Raw genomic sequence first — 13,399 nt, 5'->3', positions numbered from 1 at the left:
GATGACCACATTCAGTAGATTATAAGCTTTGTAATGATACCTTACAAGAGACCTTTTGCATGAAGCATATTCCAGTTACCTTATATTCACACTCAACAGCATATTTTCATAAAATCATATAAGGTGCAACGTCACAAGGATTAAAATTCAAAATGATCTGGACAAACTGGAGAAATGGTCTGAAGTAAAAAGGATGAAATTCAATAAGGACAAATGCAAAGTACTCTGTTTAGGAAGGAACAATCAGCTGCACACATACAAAATGGGAAATGACTGCTGAGGAAGGAGTACTGCGGAAAGGGATCTGAGGGTCATAGTGGACCACAAGCTAAATATGAGTCAACAGTGTATCACTGTTGCAAAAAAAGCAAACATACTTCATGGATGTATTAGCAGTAGTGTTGTAAGCAAGACACAAGAAGTCATTCTTCCGCTCTACTCTGTGCTGATTAGGCCTCAACTGGAGTATTGTGTCCAGTTCTGGGTGCTACATTTCAGGAAGGATGTTGACAAAATTGGAGAGAGTCCAGAGAAGAGCAACAAAAATCAGTAAAGATCTAGAAAACATGAGGTATGAGGGAAGATTGAAAAAATTGGGTTTGTTTAGTCTGGAAAAGAGAAGACTGAGAGGGGTCATGATAACAGTTTTTAAGTATGTAAAAGATTTTTACAAGGAAGAGTAAGAAAATTTGTTTTTTTTTAAAATCCAAGGAAAGGATAAGAACCAATGGGCTTAAATTGAAGCAAGAGAGGTTTAGGCTGGACATTAGGAAAAACTTACTAACTGTCAGAGTGGTTAAGCACTGGAATAAATTGCCTAGGGAGGTTGTGGAATTTCCATCACTGGAGATTTTTAAGAACAGGTTAGACAAACACCTGTCAGGAATGATCTAGATAATACTTAGTCCTAACACAAGTGCAGAGGGCTAGACTCGTTGGCCTCTCGAAGTCCCTTCTAGTTCTATGATTCTATATGTCTAAATCTCCTTTTTGAGAAAAAGTTGTTTGTATTCTGGTTATTTACCAGACTACCAAGTGAGTTGAATGAGGCGACAAGGTCCTAGCAAAAAGAACACTACTAGGATAAGAAATTTCTCATTCTCTTGCAAAGCTTCTCTCCTAATTCATCAATAATGGGAAGCAGTAAGAGTTGAATCACAGAAGTGTAGGAGGATGAGTGTTTTAATTATTATTATAGTAGAATAATAGGCAGGAAAGGAAGTTACTCTCATATAAAGCAAGGAATTAGGTGGGAACTAAACCAGTAGCAACATCCTACTGAAGGATACCTCTGCAAAGGAATGGAAACTTACTTTGAAAATCTTCCTCGGATGAGGTACAGATATTTTTTCCCCAATGCCACTAGGGACTTCTGTGAATAGCTTCCCAGATGCTAAGCATGCCATCTGGTGCAGTATTTTAACATGTTACCTGTAGTAACTTTGAGATCTGAAGACAGGGCCAGATTATGACATTCTGAGGCCCTAAACTATGTCCAATGTAAGAGGCCCCATACCATAAAAACATTAATTGATTATTTTCACAGAAAGGATATTGAACATATAAACACTAAAGCTTTATATCTGCATATATGCAAAGGCAAAGTTGTAAAAATAGAATATTAACTAACTAAAACACATCTTGCAATATGCCTGTTTGAATTATAAAAGTTTCAAATTAACATATTTTCATCTATGATTTCTTAATTAGTAGATATGAAAACTTTATACCTACAGCAACACAAACACAGTTACAGTTACACAGACCAGCTTACTTAAAGGCAGTGGTACAACCTGCAGTACGTCTGTCTGCACATCACATTAATTGTAACACTGAAATTTAAAACATTTTCTTCCGTGATTTTTGGAGAGCAAAGTCATTACTGATGTCCTCAAATGATAAGCTTTGGAGTTTGTCACTTTCGATGCACAGAAGGCTTAGGGCGGATAGCTTTTCTTGCAGAATATTCTAGGCAGACATCTCTCTTTATGTTTGTTTTTCTATCCTCTTTCTCCCTCAGGACCACTAATTAATCTTGAGTAAATACCTCAGACACACAGAGTCACAACAAGCTATATGCGTGAAAGAGAAAGAAAGAATTTACCAGAAAAAAAACTGGTAATCTAGCCGGCATTGAGAAAGTGAGAAAAACTAGCCTATATTCAAGAAAATAGAATGCATATTACAGGCTTTAATAGCACATAGAAATAACTTGCTCACCAAGTACTCAGAATACTTTGATATATATGTATATCTTCCTTCCCTTCTCTCAAAACCCTCTATTTATCCTTTTGTCAGCACTCTCTGATATTTACTGTGAAGGTTCCCGAAACTGATGTCAGGAAGCCAACAAAAATGTATCCTCCTCAAGATCCACTCAACCCAAGTCCATAAGATGATCACCTGCAAACTCAATCATGTGAAGCATGGATAGCGTGTGAAGCGTGTGACGTGCACATTAAAATACACAATTGTACGTATGTACAGATCAAAAGAAGAAAGAACACACTAACACTTAAGAAAACGAAAAACACAGGAGCGAAGGCACTACAAGACTGAGTGTGCTGTACCGTAAACAAAAGATGGCGGCCTTCTGGCTATTACCAGCCAAGGGGGACACTATATATCATGTCACTCCTAGGATGAGTCCCATATGAGTATGAGCTTGGCAGGATTGCTCTTCATGACACTGCCATCTTCAACCTCACATTTTTCCCAATTTTATCGGCAATTAGATTAGTTATTTATTTTAAAAAGTTATCTAGGCACAGTCAGAATTTTACCAGTAGCAGCTGACCAACAAAACGCTGCCTTAGGAGGCTGATAGCAGACTTATATGTAGCAATCCTAATTTTACAAGTGCAACTATCATTTTTTCTCATCCCTGGCCTCCTGCCTGTCAATAATGAACAATTAGTGAAGGGTAAGGGCAGGATAGCGTAAGGGAATTTGTGTAGCCAGATGTGTATATTTTGTCATATTTGAATGAAAATGTCTATATTTAGAGAGAATCTTCTTTTCCTATATCTCCTTTATTTATCAACCAATTTTGATAAAATTTGAAATGGAATCAGTTTTTTCTTTTTTAGAGGCCCCTCATATTGCGAGGCCCTAAACTAGTTTAGTTAGTTTATGCCTTAATCCAGCGCTGTCTGAAGACCTTGGCATTTTGGATCGAATGAGATGAACAGGGTACAAGTGGCATGTGTACTCCATATATGCTTGAGATATATCTTTAGAGCACTAGAAATACCCATTTATGGCACAACTTTCCAAAGGAGTGCTAAAGGTTAGAGCAAAACAATGGAAGAACTATGACCAAGGAATTGTGGAAAGAGAAATTTATCTTGACCAGAAAGATTTCTGAAGCTATAAGAACAGTGGTGGGTAACCTGCGGGCTGCACCAGCACATCAGGGTAATCTGCTGGTGGGCTGTGAGACTGTTTGTTTACGCTGACCGTTCACAGAGATGGCCACCTGCAGCTCCCAGTGGGCACAGTTCATCATTACTGGCCAATGGAAGCTGCAGGAAGCGACAGTGAGCACATCCCTGCAGCCCATGCTGCTTCCCCCAACTCCCATTTGTCAGAAACGGCAAACCATGGCCACTGGGAGCTGCAGGTGGCCATGCCTGAGGACAATCAATGTAAACAAACTGTCTTGCAGCCCATCATTGGATTACCTTGATGAACTGCAGGTCATCCACCACTGTATAAGAATATCCTTTTCCTCAACATCAGTGGTGTGGTTTTCATATAGAGGAACCAGGCCCGGCGCTACCATTTAGGTGATCTAGGCAATGGCCTAGGGCGCCAGAATTTTGGGGGGGCGCTATTTTGCCGGGGGGGGTGGCACACGGGTCCGGTGGACTTACCGCAGTCATGCTGGTGGACGGTCTGCTGCTGGAAAGGCTCAGGTGGAGCTGCCGCAGTCATTTCGGTGGACAGAGCGCTGGTCTAAAGGCTCCGGTGGTGCAGCAGGTCCACCGGAGCCTTTAGACCAGCAGACTGCCCGCCGGCATCACTGTGGCAGCTCCACTGGAGCCTTTCCAGCAGCGGACCATTCGCCGGCATGACTGAGGTAAGTCCACCGGGGCCGCGGGGGGCAGCAAAATGGCCGTCCGCCTAGGGCGTCAGAAACCCTGGCGCCGCTCCTGAGAGGAACCAATTAAAAAACCTGCTTTTCTGAGGTAATGGTGACTAGAAAGGCCAGCCCTTGGCCTGTCTAAACTGTTGTTCTGATTAATCTTGGCATCTGATAATACCAAAATGGAGAAGCCAATGTGCCTCCTTACAGAATGCCACTATGGCCAGCACTCATGTTTCTATGCTGCTTATACCTCTACCCCAAAATAAAGGTGTCCTCGGGAGCCAAAAAATCTTACCACGTTATAGGTGAAACCGCGTTAAATCAAACTTGCTGTGATCCAGCGGAGTGCGCAGCCCTGCCCCCCCGGAGCACTGCTTTACTGCTCTATATCCAAATTCATGTTATATCGGGTCGCGTTATATCAGGGTAGAGGTGTAGTTGTATGACTCCAACCAACCATCCTGGAGAAACTCTAATATAGCTGAGATTACTAGAACTTCGTGATTGTCATTATATTTGTATTACAGTAGCGTCTACAGGTCAGGGACTCACTGTACTGGGTACAATGCAAACATTTTTCCTCTTTCCCCTCAAATCAGAAACGTAAATTTATCCACATCAGTGAATGACATTTCCTGGTTGTATTTTTAAATTTTTGTTATGCATGCATGGTTACCACTGGCTGTTTACTGAGAGGAAGTAACATGCTATTCATCCTAGCGTGGGGGCCACACAACCAAAGAGAGGTCTGGCTAAAAATACCTCACTGTGGAAGTAGCTTGACTGAGATCCCTGGGCATCTGCACGCAAGTGAGGAGTGTAAGGACCAACTAGGACCACTTGGGCCTTTACTCAGTAAATAGGAGTCATTTTTAACATGAGAATGGATTTCTCACTTTCCCCTTTATCATCCCATGAAGGTTCAGCTTCCTGGGGAGTGGAATCCTCAGATGCCTCTCTTCTTGTAAAGTTCTCTCAAAAAGCTTTACAATGTGAAATGAAGAACTATATAAAACTAAATTATACTGACGTTTTTGACCTGTAGTTTCATCTTCCAGCTTTTATCAGTCAGCTATACAAAATGACTAATATTTTGACTGATTTAAAATGAAGCACTGAGGGACAAATTCATCCCTACTGTAACTCCACAAAAGTGAATGGTAGTATGTTAATGATGGGTTATTTAACAGTAACTAAATCCCCATACATTATTCTGTGTACAGATCTCAATTCTGGTGAGCTACTTGGATGCCAGCCATTGTTAAAAAGAACAATGAACCCATTTTGGGGTTTTTGTTTCAGACAATTTTCACACTAAATTCTAAAGTTTACATAGTAAGCGGAAAACATTCACAAACTAGATCCAGGGCAGACTGTCCTTTTGACCATCTTAACAGCTTTGCTAGCAATACTATGTCCCTACCCTCAAACTTGTGCATGTACCAAGCTGAGAGAATCCTTATACTTACGCGTGCGCACACCAACACACTCTCTACTAAATACACAGTTCACACAAATAAAATACTAAAAAAAAAACCACACCACACACACACACACACAGAAATCCAATCTAGCAAAGTAGCACCTGACATTGGGGTGGCAGAGAACCCCCTCACTCCTCACAGACCTGACCAGGTCAAATCCTGACACTGCCTACTGCCTCTTTGCAAGCCTACAGGTCTGAAGGTGCAGTTGCCCAGCTCCCCACTTGTCCCCACTATCATCTTTGGTTATTGGTTTAAAGGAGTTTGGTCTGTCAGAATGAAGATACAGTATCATACTATGTACTGCTGTAAAACAGGTCTGTGAAACTGTCTGCTGCACTTAACTCACTTCATGGGGATCAACAAGTGTCGGGGACAGGCCCAAACTGTGCACCTACAGAACAGCTCAATCTGGCAGTGGGTGAAACTCAGAGATTAGTTCCCCCCAGAGCAGGGCTGGTGCAAGGAAGTTTCGCGCCCTAGGCGAAACTTCCACCTTGCGTCCCCTCAGCCCTGCAGCAGCTCTCCTCTGCCCTGAGGCGCCCCCCGCGGCCGCTCCCCCAGGCCGGGGAGCCCTGCGGTACCTCCCCACCCTAGCTCACCTCTGCTCTGTGTCCTCCCTGAGCACGCTGTCCTGCTCTAATTGTCCTCCCAGGCTTGCGGCACCAAACACCTGATTGGCGCCACAAGCCTGGGAGGCAGGAGAAGCGAAGCAGCGACTGCGCAGTGGAACCCCCGGGCTGCCGGCAGCGCACTGACCCAGGGGAATCCCTGGGCTGCCGGCTGCCGGAGGCGGTGCACTGACCCAGGGGAATCCCTGGGCTGCCGGTGCACTGACTCAGGGGAACCCCTGGGCTGGTGGCGCGCTGACCCAGGGGAACCCCTGGGCTGCCAGCTGCTGGCAGTGGCCCGCTGACTCAAGGGAATCCCTCGGCTGCCAGCGGCCCACTGACCCAGGGGAATCCCTGGGCTGCCGGTGGCAGCTCAGACTCCCTGTCCCTCCCAGGGTAGCAGCCGCTCAAACACTTAAAAAAAAATTGGAGGGCGCCGCTTTTTGGTGCCCCCAAATCCTGGCGCCCTAAGCAACCGCCTAGTCTCCCTAAATGGTAGCACCGGCCCTGCCCCAGAGTGTTCTTCAGAAGAGAAGAATCTGTGCCACTGTTACCATAAAAAGAGGAGTACATTTGTAACATAAAAATCTCACCTTTTAATAGCGAAGAGTTCATTAATAGCAGACTTTACATCTGCTGCCATTTCCATTTTAGATTTTGTTTCTTGGGCTGCACTAAAAAGTAACATGGAAATATTACAGAGATGTAAGTGTACGGTTTTTGGTAGATCAAAAATTAAAACAAACATTAACTGTAATAGCGATTCTAACATTTTAAGTGCATCTGCAGAACTTCGGTCGTTTTCTTTCAGAAATTCCTCAAATGCAATTGTATCATCTTGGAGCTTTGCTTCAGCAGAGCTGGCCTCTTTCTCGGCTTGCATTGCTAATTTCTCCAGCTTCTTTATAGTTTGTTTTTTCACTTTTACTGTGTACTAGGAAAACAGAGTGGGGAAATGTTATGTACAAAATGCTGTCCAAATGTATTTTGCATTTGTATTTCATCATTTCAGGGAGCAAAGTAAACTTAGCAAGACATGCTCAAAGAGATAGGAATAGTTGCCCTAATTCAGACAAGGATAATGGCCCACAGAATTAATGGCCAAAATATATTATTTCAATGCTAAGTTTACAGATTTAAACACAGTGTCAAGAAATACAAAACCAAGAATCCGATAATTATATTTTTCACTCACACTACATATACCAAGCCTGACTCTCAGTTGTCCTAAGGCCCCTTTATGCTGTTTTGGCAACAGAACGAGACCTTAGAGGTAACAGAGCTTTCCCGAGGGACTATCCTCAGTGTAAGGGAGTTCCTCGGGCAGTACAAAGCTGGCAAAATGACTCTATGCTGGTCGCCAGCCCAGGGGACAGAGCTGCAGTCCTGCTGGAGGCATGCAGCCTGAACGTAAGTTAAAAGTTAATAGTATGGAAAAACCTGCACTGTTGTCTGTGATATATCTGCTCTTCAGATATACTGAGAATTTCTGTCTCCAGTGATATCAATTTGGCAAAACTTCCAAGTAAGGCCTGACTTGTCACTGAATTGGTAATTGTAGAAAAAAAGCAACCCATCCATACACTTTTATTATGATGAACGTGAGCCTTACTCAACTTTTTTACCAAATTCAGGGACAAATCCTTTAAATACTTAAATATGCAAATTAGTTTTACTCACACGAGTAGTTCCAGTGACTTAGATGACATTGAGTAATCTTACTGTGTTTGCAGGGTTAGACATGCAGACTAGTGTGGAACCTCAGGTCAAGATGCCTCTTACCATCACAAAAATTCAGATTTAGAGATAAACAGAAATATTCTAATCTCGTTACTTGCACTATTTTTATTTCACTTAGTGTGCATTTATCACTACATTTTTCAGAAAACACCAGCCATAAGAACAACAACATTTTAGGGTACCTGTAGCAGAAACAGCTCCTTCTGTTCCTTGATATAATCTGTTAAAGACTGTTTGTCACTTTGGCAACCTTTTAAGAAAATTTAAATGTTGTTAAAATTAATCTGATGATGTTACTATTATTCCTCCAAATTCCATGGTATAAGATCCCATAAATTACATTTGCATTCAAAGATTTACAATACATTTTTATATCTTATTTAATTTGATGAGCAAAAAAATGACATCAGAAGAAGTCTTACTGGGATTAGTTTCAAAGAATTAATTCACTAGACTTCCCAATGCTCTAATGTTGAAAACAGCACATTACATAAAGGAATTGCTTTTTGCAGCAGACTAATTCTTAGTACAGTGGTCCCCAAAATGTGGGGCGTGCCCCCCCAAGGGGCACAGAAGAACATTGGGGGGAGATGTGGCGGGGCCCAGGTCAGCTCCCAAAGGGGATGGGGAGTGAGTGCCACCTAGCCCCACTTTGCCCCCAGCCCAGCTCTGACCCAGCCACAGCTGCACTCTTCCCCCTGCTCTGCCCCCAGCCCAGCTCTGCCCTCATTCCCTCTCTGCCTCCAGCCCAGCTCCAACCCAGCCACAGCTCCACTCTGCCCCCTGCTCCGCCCCCAGCCCAGCTCTGCCCTCATTTCCTCTCTGCCCCCAAGCCAGCTCTGCCTCTAACCCCATCCCCAGTTCAGCCCCCAGATTTGCCTTCAGCCCAAGCTCTTCTGCTGAGGAAGTCATGACTGTGCAGAAATGGAAGGGAGGGAGGAGACACAAACAGATTCTGTTACTGGTAAGCGGTGGGAAGTTTGGGCACCACTGTATTAGTAACAGACTGTGGTGGTGGTGGTGAGATGGGGATGCAAACATTTGCACTCTCTTCAAAATTTGGATGCAAGTCTAAATCTTTGTCCTGAATCCTGAAAACTGACCTGCATGCCCAACAGTCAGATCCTGCAACCAAATCCCTTTGCCTTTATGGAGCGCCACTGAAATCAATGGGGTTCTATGCAAGTGCAGGGGTCCAGTTACAGGGATCCAGTTACAGAATCTGGTCCTAAATGACAGATTTAGTGGTATGATAGATGAAAATCAATGTGAAGGTAAGCAACTCTGACATGTGTATAACCAAATGTAAAGCTAAAAAAGTGTACTCACATTTTGCAAAAGTAAGAGCCCAGTTGGGACCAGAAGTAATATACGCTTTATCTATTGTAGCCCGGGTCTCTCTTTCAATGACTGAGTCCATCTTTCTCACAGAGTCTCGAGACTTTGCTCGTGATGAAAATGTGCTCTTTTCATGGACCTTCAAATTCTGTTGAGCTATTTTATCCTGCATTTACAGATTTTCAGATAAATGTGTTTATTAATGACACTATGAGCTCTTCGGGTAGGGACTTCCCTTTCTGTAAAATACCATACATCTACGGCACTGTATAAATAATATCTCAGGGCCCTATTCTGCCACTCATATTCCATTTATTACCAAGTCCTGTAAAGACTTATGCATGTGTTTAACTTTACTACTATGAGTTGCTCCATTGATTTCAATGAAACCACTCATGGTGGTAAAGTCTAGCACATGTGTAAGTCTGCAGGCCTGTGGCCTTAGTCTGCAAGTAGTCTCATTGGTCTTAATGGGACTACAATACAGGTAGAGGAAGATACTCAGTGTGAGTAAGGGTGAGAATCTGGCCCTTAGCTTGCACACAGTAATGGCCCTGAATATATAAGCACTCTTTCCATTTGCTGAAACAGTTCAGAAGAACAGAATGTCTATGAATATTCATACACATATAGTTGTATTAGATATATAAATTAAGATGCTATGTGAACTCATCTTTAAAGTACATTGCATAAAAGTCACTAAAAGAATAAGCTTTCATAAATTTCCTTAAGTTATTTAATTTATTTATTATTAGAAACACGGAAATTAGAGACGAAGAACTGGTCATTTCATCAGTGCAAGATTACACACTACAGTACATATATTATGTAGCATGTACTCCTAACAACTCTTTTGGCCTTTGATTATAATGTTATATAGCTAATACACAGTAAAACACAAGAATTGTGTGTGTGTGTGTGTGTGTGTGTGTGTGTGTGTGTGTGTGTGTGTGTGTGTGTGTGTGTGTGTGTGTGTGTGTGTGTTTCTTTGTTTTCTGTGTTAGCTATTTAGGGTCAGCTTTTGGGTTTGGATTTTTTAAATCTTTTGAAGCCCTCATATTCTTAAGAATAGCCAGAGAAGGTTATAAGGTCTAGCTGAGAAGCAACTAAAGTACCATCTGTTGCTGGGAGTTAAACAGCTTGAACTATAATTCTACGCTGGGCAGATCACTGGCAACCAGGACATCACAAAAGCCCTGATTCAACAAGATACTTAAGCACATAAGTACTCCCATTGACTTCACTGAGGGCATGTCTACACTGCACACAGGTCTAACTAAATGGGTGTGAACAGCAGTGTGCAACAAAGTGCTGCACTGTAACACCCCTGTGAGGACTCTGCAAATACAAACTTATAGGTCCCGAGTTCACAATAATGCAGGAAGTTTGCACCTGCAGTGTACACACAGGGCAGTGTAACACAGGGCAGTTACAGTGCAGCACTTTGGTGCGCACTGCTATTTGCACCCACTTAGTCCAAACTCCGGGGCAGTACAGACATGCCTTGAGACATGCAAAAACATTATCTAAACTGAAGCGTCCCTAGCCTCTATTTTCCAGAAGCTGGGAATGGGTGACAGGGATGGATCACTTGATGATTACCTGTTCTGCTCATTCCCTCTGAAGCACCTGGCCTTGGCCACTGTCAGAAGACAGGATCCTGGGCTAGATGGACCATTGGTCTGACCCAATATAGTTGTTCTTATGACTACTCACATATTTAAAGTTAGGCACATGCTTAAGTTCCTTTCTGAATTGGGATCAGGGCTGGCTCTACTGTTTTCAATGCCCCAAGCAGCACTCCGAATTGCCACCGCAGACGGCGGGGGCAGTCCGTGTGCCGTTAGGGTGGCACGTGTGTTTCTGCGGTGGCAGCAATTCGGTGGCAGCTCCTGTCTTCAGCTGGAAGACAAAAGCTGCGCTGCCGTGGACAGCTGAACACAGAAGCTGCCGCCAAATTGTCACTGCCGCGGAAACGCACATGCTGCCCTAACAGCACATGGACTGCCCCCGCCGTCCATGGTGGCAATTCGACACACTGCTTGGGGGCAAAAACACACGGACTGCCGTCCGTTGCAGACTGTCGCCTCAAGCACCTGCTTGGAATGCTGGTGCCTAGAGCTGGCCCTGATTGGGATCTAAATCAGTAGGGAACTGGGGGACCAACAAAAAAATCGAATGAGACAACTTGGCAATGAGGGGTGGCTTTGGAATGCTAGCCTGAGGGAGAATGTTTCATTTTCTATTCAGCTGGGTCTGAAGCATGCAAAGTTTCTGGGCACAATGGGAAGGGGGCACAGAGTTCCATCATTTTTACTTTTGTGAAGTTATGACAAAAATTTTTACACTGAGAAAGTAAGTTTTACACAAAACCTAACTGGCCTGAAATAATATGAAGTCCAAGAGTGTATAACAAATTTGCATTTGTTCTCTGGATTAGTTCTAGAAATTTAGAAACAAGTTCAGTTAAATCAATGCAGTTTCTGAATTCAGATGAGCTCAAAGGCTGTGGTCAGCCCTGATGGGTCAGTGACCTACAATACCTTTGCAGTTAGGACACAAGCTTAAAAGTACCATTCAACAAAACTCACTAATAAAAAACAATTCTCAGGACTCCCATAGTCTCCTCCTGTCTGAGTGAATCTCAGATTATTTTGCAAATATTAATAAATTTAGCCATACAATAAAACGGGATGGGAAGAAACTATTATGAATGCCATTTTACAGATAAGGAAACTGAGGCACAGAGCTATTATGTGACTTACTCAAAGTCACACAGAAAGTCTACGGCAAAGTCAGGACTACAACTCAGAATACGTTACCCTGAGTTCTGTGCTTCACCCACTAAACAATACCTCAGCTCTTAGGCTGAACATTCTAGAAATATGCTACTGGATGACTATATCTGGAGCAGCCTGATTTTTCCACTCTTTTGAAAGCATGTACTTCCTCTGAGAAACTACTGCAGAAATATTACATATACACATCCAGCATCAGCTAAAATAAATTTAAAATGCAGTGTTTACCACCATAAAAGTTTTTAACACATTGTACTAAACTGGGGAGCTGGGGATATTTATTTGCAGACTTTTCACCACTTCGTTTTGTTTGGTGGAATGAGTTCCTTTCCCCCTAAACAGAGGAACTTGACAGTTATAGGTAAAGTACCTTAAATTAATAACATACCTAGACTTAGCATGGGCTCTGATAATTAAACCTGACATAAACACATACCTCTTCTTTGGCCCTACACTCAATGTCTCTGTAAAGAAATGGCTTGCAGTCCACAATTGTAAAAGGAGTCTTCTTTTGATTATCAGTGTCATAGTCTATAAAAGATGAAAGGGAAAAAAATAATATTCTGACACCTTTTAAACCACCACCATGTAAAATTCAGTCCAAAAAGCTGTTTTAGTGGAACATTAAGCTTGTGATTCAAACTCAGGAAATTAAAAGTGTGCGTTACTTTGGCACCCTTCACTCTATCCTCTCCTGTATACATAATTCATAAGTGCTGTACTGCGAATGTCACCCTAAGAGTACAATAAACCCCTTCTTGCAGTTGTTAAGCATTACACAGAATTCACATATAGTGTTTATTTGTTTATTTTTTTAATCAAAACATTTTTTTACCAAAACGAATGCCCTGAAGTCTAGGCGTCTGGGACTGGGGTGGTGGAAATATGTCTTCTGATGCCATCTCTACTTTCTGAAATTCCTTCGGGAACTGCTGAAATAGACAAAATGGATAAAAAAGCATTAGCATTAGAATATTAAATCTGGTAAAGACTTGAGGCCAGCTTTTCTTTTGGTCTATGCATAGAGACAAATTGAGTAGTAAGGCACATAAATTAAATACGAACATGCACAAACACAGGTTTGAGTTTTATGCACATACATGGGTATACTTGCAAGTTTTCTGTGAGCACAATATGGAGACCTGTTGAACATTGGACCCAAAATATCTGTGGTATAATTGAAGCAGTTTTAGCAGTACAAACCACTGTGGGGTCTCTCATCAATTTCTATTTTAATGCACAAAATAGTGTCACCCGAGACTACCAGAATATCCAGCGAGAACTCCTGGAACAGCTCAGGGACATAGGATAGGATTCACAAAGTTACTCAGCTGCCTA

The 13,399-nt window shown here is 42.5% G+C and overlaps 1 protein-coding gene across 1 annotated transcript in view; it reads right to left on the bottom strand.

Moving 5' to 3' along the window:
- The window catches only part of CCDC38 (coiled-coil domain containing 38), a 42,956-nt gene extending 29,993 nt beyond the window's left edge, over positions 1-12,963 (bottom strand). Inside the window, exons 1-6 of the mRNA XM_030548513.1 lie at positions 12,897-12,963; positions 12,498-12,592; positions 9,255-9,429; positions 8,108-8,175; positions 6,956-7,119; positions 6,779-6,859 (exon numbers count right to left, since the gene is read on the bottom strand). Of these exons, the coding sequence (XP_030404373.1) occupies positions 6,779-6,859; positions 6,956-7,119; positions 8,108-8,175; positions 9,255-9,429; positions 12,498-12,592; positions 12,897-12,963 (650 nt within the window). The remainder of the gene's footprint in view (positions 1-6,778; positions 6,860-6,955; positions 7,120-8,107; positions 8,176-9,254; positions 9,430-12,497; positions 12,593-12,896) is intronic.
- Between the last annotated feature and the right edge of the window lie 436 nt (positions 12,964-13,399).

This window comes from Gopherus evgoodei, chromosome 1 (genome assembly GCF_007399415.2).
Source record: "Gopherus evgoodei ecotype Sinaloan lineage chromosome 1, rGopEvg1_v1.p, whole genome shotgun sequence".
Taxonomy (NCBI): domain Eukaryota; kingdom Metazoa; phylum Chordata; order Testudines; family Testudinidae; genus Gopherus; species Gopherus evgoodei.
This window is presented reverse-complemented; position numbering and strand designations above follow the sequence as displayed.